This window comes from Vipera ursinii (assembly GCF_947247035.1).
Source record: "Vipera ursinii genome assembly, chromosome: 4".
Lineage (NCBI taxonomy): Eukaryota > Metazoa > Chordata > Lepidosauria > Squamata > Viperidae > Vipera > Vipera ursinii.
In genome coordinates this window covers 31,052,117-31,059,964 of record NC_139514.1, presented here as the reverse complement: position 1 = coordinate 31,059,964, position 7,848 = coordinate 31,052,117, and the positions used below count along the sequence as shown (strand labels likewise).

The following is a 7,848-nucleotide window of genomic DNA, read 5'->3' as shown; positions in this document are numbered from 1 at the left end:
AGTAGGCCATACGCACTCTAGCCACACCCACCCAGGCCATACCCACCCAGCCCTGAGGGCAACTGCAAAGCTGATGCGGCCCTCAATGAAATTGAATTTGACACCCCTGACCACTTAAAACTCAGGATACCTTTGTATACTTTGCAGGGGATGCCACTTTATCACTTTTATTTTTTAAAAAAAAAACATGTCTTGATTTTAAAAAAACAAACCCATATGCATGTACACATGAATGTGCTTGAAATAGTGTTGTAACATTATAAAGTTAAGGGAGAGAAAAATATAGCTGTGGAAACTGTAACTTTTCTGTGTGTTAAAGATGGACCCTCTGCAACTTTAGAAAAGGAACAAAAATATAGAAAATACAAGATGACAATAAACTGAGAATGTAACCTTGTAGATGATCAATATAAAATGTTTTAGGAAAATGTGACTATTCACATTAAAATACTAGTGTGAAAATGACCTAATTCTCACCCTTAATCAATACTAGATTTAATTGGGCTCAGTTGCATTTTATTATATATTTTTTCCATAAGTACCTGGACAAAATTGTTGGAGGGATAGGATTACTAAACTGTGCTTATAGTTTTTAAAAAGCAGAAAAAGAATTCAGCCAGAAACACTATGGCTGCTGTCCCCAACCTGAGTGTTCCTGTTACATACAGCTTCAATTTTTAGAATTGTTACGTCACAGCCATGCTGGATGCAGAACTTGCAGCTGAAGACTACACTTCTGGATAGTGCCCAACTTGGGAAATGCTGCTGCATGCCATCGAAATAGTGAAATCACTTGTGCTTTATTATTTAGGTATCAGTGAACCCTTCCATACTTTCAATTTCCCAATATTTTGAGTTACTTTTTTTGTAATATTGTATTAAGATGATTCTTTAAAGCTCTGCTTAAAAATCAGGGACCTGTTTTGCTTTCCTTGCAAAGAATTGTGGCTGTGCACCAGTTTTAGTGATTTTTCCCCCTATTTGTTTTATTGAAGCAATTTTAAGTATTCCCTTCTTCAATGCTTTGTAGTTGTATTTTTTGTCCAATATGGATCCTGCCGCCACGCCGTGCACTTGCATTGTTGCCTGCCACAGTTCGTGCTGGGAACAAAGAGCCAGACAAGGCATCTCCTCCAAACAAGGTGATCCTCACATCCGTTTCAATTGCTTTGGCCAAACTGGATGCATAACTATCCAGCGATTTGTGAACTTCAGCCTTTACCTGAAGGATAGAGTTCTTTGCTGCTTCTGACCAAGGAAAAGAAAGAGATTAGCCCAATAATTCCATACGAATGCCTCATACGTTAGTGTTAATGTGGACATTGCAGTCATCTATCCTATAATGAAATACTGTACATTCAAAGAAGATTCATCCTATTGTGGCTTTGGGATTTCTATGTAGGATAGTAGAGTTATAAATCTAACCAAATGAAGAGTTGGATCAAGCGTATGCATGATAATTTAATCTGGCAATTGACGACTATCCATAAACTTAAAAATAAAGTATGTGGACCTCAGACATCAGCAAACTATATAAGAAAGACAGCCTTTAAAGGAACTATGTTTCTTTAATTACAACAGAGAGTAAAACTCCTTTTATTTAATGCTGTACTTCTTTCCTCACCTCTGCTACGGCAATAGGCAGACTATTCCAACATTTGCAACAGCACTTCTAGAAGTACCCCTTGAGTAATTCAGATTAAATCTTCCATCTACAGTTCTAATTTTGAGCTTGCAATCTTACAATATATGGTTTCATTTTGTTTTTTCTGAAAATGCTCTGCAGATTTCTCTTCTATAGGTAGACTGCACTTTTTGTGTATGATTTGTTAACAGTCAATACTAGTATCTAAGTAAAGCTAAAAGAAGAACTGAATTTTTCTCCATTCTAGAACAGTTTCCCAGTTCTCCTTCTCCTTACAAATCCATGGGGCTGTTTTCCTTCCATATTTTTCATTTTCCTTTGTACTTTCTTTCATGTGGAAAACTCCCTTGCTTGTCCTTTTCTCTTTAAGGAATCTCTTTATAATGTGTGTTTACTTTATCCTTCCTGAATTCAGTATAATTCATTTTACTTTTACTTTTTTTAGACACATAGACAGATCAACAGTTTTTAGACAGTGAGGATGCAATTGCTAATATATGTCTATACCGTGTGTCTATGAATATAAATAATGCATGGCCATTACTAAATTTACAGGGAAAAATGTTTTAAAAGTTCCAATTGCTTACAGCAAAGCCACACTTACTGACCATGTCCAATAAATCCACATTCTGCAAAGTATCTGCTTGTTCTATTTCCCCCTTAAAGAATAAGTTTAAATAATTGCAATTATCGCTACATATTTTTATGTTGGCTTTATTATTTTAATAAATAACAAGGCAGCAAACATGCCTCATATTCCTTCCTTCTCCTATTTTCTCTACCACATTCTATAAGGAGAGTTGGGCTGAAAGAGTGTAACTGCTCCAAAGTCACTGAGCTGGTTTTTAACCTGACACCTTAACCATTAGACCAAATTGGAGTTAATATGTATTTTTTTAAAAAAAATAATGAAATTTGTTTGCCAAATTTAGCAGAAATATGGCACTTCAGATAACCAAACCAAAAAAAAAACATTTTAGCAATATCTAAATTTCCCGGAATGTCAATATTCAAGGTTATGTCAATTTCCTTATAGCTAATTAATTCAGCCAACATATGTGCCTTACATTTTAGACTGACAATTTGCTGGAAAAAAAATAGTCTCCCTTATACTCTCCAAATTAAAGTTTGCAAGAAGGTATAATATTCAAAGTTCAGTTGTTTGGAAGTTGAGTACATGAAATATTCAAGAGATTCCGACAGAGGACAAGAGATTCAAGAGATTTTCAGAGAAGTGTGTCTCCATTCCCAGTAAGCATCAACTTTTTTATGCAAAATGAATTTATTTTCTCTGCCTCCTTAATTTTTCCCTTCTGGATTATATATGTATATGAGCTATAAGCTATAATGAGGTATAAGACTTTCTAGTGCATTTATTTCATTTTCAAGTCTTTTATAAGTTCTAATTTTATATTAAATAAACAATTAAATTCAAATGAGTTAATTAAATTCAAAGTAAAATTAAGTAAAAATCAAATAGCAGCATAGGACTGAATTCTTGGTTCAAGAATTCCCCTCTTATATACAGTTCAGTAATGGGCATGCCTAGCTTCAACATACCTTTAATTTGTTCCACTTCATCTTCAAAAGTTACAGAACTCCGTCGATGAGGGTAAACACAATGTGGGTGATTGATTCCATCAGAACTATAATCTTCAAGCAGCATAACATCTGTCCCTAAAAAGATATCCTGGCTTAGACAGTTGACTAAATCATTTAGTGGGATAAATCATTTAATGGATATAAGCAAAAACAGTATTTTTGTGATATGGGCATTGAGCTGTACCCTCCCTCACATCTAGAAAACAGCAGATGTATTTTACAATGCAGAAAAGTGAGGTAGCAAAAATGTCTTTTGCTTATGATGCTAATTATAGAGTTAGGAAACAAGTGAATGGAAAGAATGCCTCAACTTTCTTTTGCAGTTTTTCTTATAAACAAGCCATCTTTGGTTATGAATTTCATTTTGAATTGTATTTGACTAATCACTAAACTTACTCAGTGCATTTGCAGGAGAGAATCAAAAGTTACACAAACAGCTGTCTCCATCTTTCCTACATTCATGGAGTTTTACAGGGCAGTCCACTCTTATTGCCCAGTTGTGTTTTTCCCAATGCCTTTTCCATTATTTTTCACTGACACACAGACACACACACAAAACCTATGGGAGGGGGGGAATCCCATGATAGCTTCATAATATTTTTTTATGGATAGCACTAGGATAGTTAGTTCTACTAAGTTGCATTTCAAGTTTATTGCAAGCTTCTTCTTTTTTTGTGGCTGTATCATACTCCTGGCTCTTGTACATTGCAACATAATTCAAAGAAACAATTACCTGAATCCTGAGAGCAACTGAAGCCTGTATCGCCTGTACTGCTGCTGTGTCCTAAAGTCCGCTCCCCTGCCATGAGCGCTGTCAGATGTGGAGATAATCCTAGATCTGCAAAAGTATTTCAGCATCCAAACAAATTACCTTTTGGAATCATAACCAAATATCTTCAAATAGCCTCAGTGCATTTTACTACATTGCTTGATTTAATAATAGCTACGTTTGTAACAATAACCAGTTTAGCGTAATGGTTGAGGCATCAGGCTAGGAACTGTGAATTCCAGTCCTGCCTTGGGCCCAAAGCCAACTGGGTACCTTTGGCCCAGTTACTTTCTCTCAGCCCAGGGAAAAAGGCAACAGCAAATCACTCCTTGCCAAGAAAACTGCAGGGCTCGTCCAGTCAGTCTCCAATCACTAGACATGATTGAATGGAATAAAAAAAGAGGCTGTAAACATCTGAATTTATTAAACAGGACTCTTGAATAATTCAGAATAAAACTTCATATCACTGGGAACCTGTATCTAATGAGGCCAATGAAAAAAACCTTTATATTCCTTTTTAGCTTGGTATTGGAGTTTGACTGTCTCAAAAATAGTAAAAATTGAATATCTCAAAAGTAATAAAATTTGAGGTGAATGAAGGTGCGCCTTGGATTACCGCACCCATTGACCTGGTCATGCCTGGAGTCATCCAGCGCCCCCAGGGGAGACAGCGATCAAGAAATTCACTGGGTGCCATGGCCTCACATGGAGTGCCCCAGCGGTTAAGGACTACAACTCCCGCCTGAGCAGGGGGTTGGACTAGAAGACCTCCAAGGTCCCTTCCAACTCTGTTGTTCTGTTATTTATTCTGAAAACCTTTTAAAGAAATGCTTTGAGCATTTATATTTATCTAGGTTAAAACATGTGATAATGCTTGTGCCAACTGTGATGAAAGGACAAAAGCAGCTAAATGCAAACAGAGCCAATCACAGACAGAGAAAGAATTGTGTAAAAGCAATTGGTATTGTAATGGTAGTGATAAATTAATCTATACCATTGGTTGAACCCCCATTTTCAACTTTAGTAGCAAACTATTACACAGAAAAGTTAAACTGAGGATAATATTTTTTTAAAATCATAAACAAATAAATGGAAAACAGAGGTTGTAGATTCTAGGATACCACAAAAATATACCTAGGCAAAAGATGCCTCCTGAAAGCACTCAGCTTAATTTTCCAATTCTGTCTTATCAGTTCAGTGAAGTTTATCTGAATAAAATGGATAATTGGACAAAATGAATCTCCAAGGTGTCCTGCCTGCTTTGAGTATATGCAAGAATTGTGGCCGTGTCCATGTCCAAAAATTCTCAATGATGAAGAAGACACAGAAACCACATAATAAAGGATGGACAACACTAGTGGCTGTACCAGTCTAATTAAATGGTGGTTACTCTGCCCTGGCAACTTACAGTATCTTCTAGAGGCATTTTAATAATTTTTTTAAGAAAATTACCTGTGATCCTATTAGAAATACTAAATAATCTGGATGTCCTTTGCCTTTGAACAAATGATTCTCTGTAGTACCGATCTCCAAAGCACATTCCCAGTAACTCTTTGCGTACAGTTTTATTCCAGAGTCCATAAATCAAAGGGTGGCAGATAGCACTTGTAAAAGATAACCATGTTGCTAATGTCTCAAAAGTAGGGGAAATGCAGTTTTTACCCCAAAGTGCCTCAGACGTGATAACCACCATGTAAGGCCCCCATGTGATAACAAAAGCCCCAATCACAACTAAAATTGTGATCAAAGCTTTGCACTGATTGGCAGAATAAACAACCCCTTGGAAAGCATTCCTTCGGCTGCCTGATGAGGACGTTGAAGTACTCGAGTTCTTTCTCCCATTCCTTTGTGTATCTTCTGCAGCAATGACCACGCTGCCACAGTGAATCTTCCGTGCCTTAATTCTGGCCACACGAAATATGAAACCATAGCAAATGATCATGACTATAAATGGTAGCAAAGCACACCATATCTGCCAAAATGCGGTGTAACCTGCCTGCTTATGCCATGCAGCTACACACATCCATTTGAACTGATCAAATTCTAAAGATGACCAACCAAAGAGGGGTGGAAGGCATCCAATTAGAGAATGAAGCCACACATACACTATGGCAACAACAGCTCTGTTACCCGTAAACTTCATAGGGTAAACCATTGGATACAGGACAGCATAGTATCTGAAAAACATAAAAAGGGCGTGCAATAATATTAGGGTATATGCAATACATAGGAAATTGAATAATATCAAACATGGAAAAATTAAAGGAATGAGTCTGTCTTTTGAAAATTGGATCCGATTAATTGGGAGAACTTGGGTTGTCTCATGGAAACACACTTCTTCATTGCTGCTTAAATATTCAGATGCTGCTTTTTTATCAATAAACAAAGTTATTGGTGCCACAATCTCAATGTATGGACTTGTTAGCATTGTTAATTAAAACATATTTCTCTGCCACTGCATGTTTAATGTTGGTACATGCTAAAAACCCCTTTTCCCCATGCAGCTCAATTCAGGTCATAAAAAAATAATGGATGGCATACCGATCGATAGCAATGAGTCCAAGTGTGAGCATACTGGCAGAGCTGATGAGCATATAGAGTAGGGCAGAGAAGTTGCACCAAACAACTCCAAAGATCCATTCCTGACGGATGGAGCTGGTAACAACAAAAGGAAGCACCAGCACCGAAAGAAGGAAGTTGGACAGAGTGAGGCTGAAAACAAACTTGTTGCTTAAGGTGAGCAGGTATGACTTCTTGTAAAGAGTGAGGACGATCACCAGATTTCCTAAACAGATGAAAATAGCAATAACGATGATAGCAATTGACTCGGTGATTCTGCCTGCTCCCTCTTCCAGCAGTGTGAGGTTTTCTGAGGCATTCTCCTTACTGAGGGACAAGTTGATGCTCATTGTCGGAGCAACCAAGACATGCTGAGCATCTGCTAAAGAAATACAAAAAACAGTTGATACACATATTGCATCAATTATATTTCCATAAACAAAGTTACTAGTTCCACAATTCTCAAGGAATGGACTTGGCTGCATTGTATTAGTTAAAATACTACAAATGCTACATGCTTAAGGCTTATCCAAGTTATAAAATATTACATGAACTTCATGGATATGTTTAATGATATGCAAGGCATTGCCAAAGACAGACAGAACAACTCCTATGTAAGTAACCCCCTCCAGTCCACAGAAAAACCTCTTGCCACAGAACTGCTCCCTGGTGCCCACAGGGTTGGGGGCCACTGCTTAAGAGCATTTCACTTTGGCCTGAAAGTGCATAATGGAATACTCTATCCTTAGAAACTTCCAGAATACATTTTTTTTTGGAGAGAGGAGGAAGGGAACTGGGGGAGCAGACAATTTCTGAAGGAAAGATATTCTTAAAGTAGGATATCTTTGCCATGCTGTTCGATACAAATTTCACAAGCAGTTAATACACCACAAACTAGCATGGTGGAATATCCATGAAAGCCTTGGAAAAGATATTCAGGTACTTTGATGTCTATATATCTACAAAGATCAAATGGTGTAAGCAATGGTATTATCTGTGACACTTTATGGAAACAAAAGTTGGACCCTGAAGAATGGACCATGATGGGAAGAGTATTATTGCTTTGGGTGTTGGAGAAGACACCTGAGAAGACTGTGGACAGACAAGAAAACAAAGGAATCATCAAACAAATCAAACCAGGGTTCTTAGTCAGAAATGACTAGAATCAAATTATCCTATTTTGGATATGTTATGTGAAGACCTAGCTTTTTCGACAAGGTTCTAATGCTGGTAAAGGTGGAAGTAAATTAAAGAAAAGGATGACCAGCAAGGT

General features: G+C 37.1%; 1 protein-coding gene across 1 annotated transcript; it reads right to left on the bottom strand.

Moving 5' to 3' along the window:
• Positions 1–1,000: 1,000 nt before the first annotated feature.
• GPR161 (G protein-coupled receptor 161) lies at positions 1,001–6,925 on the bottom strand (the record flags this gene model as incomplete). The annotated part of the gene is made up of 5 exons (XM_083362818.1): positions 1,001–1,248; positions 3,206–3,322; positions 3,981–4,085; positions 5,469–6,193; positions 6,558–6,925. The coding sequence occupies 5 exons, from the start codon at positions 6,923–6,925 to the stop codon at positions 1,001–1,003; spliced, it is 1,563 nt and encodes a 520-aa protein (XP_083218944.1).
• Positions 6,926–7,848: the final 923 nt, after the last annotated feature.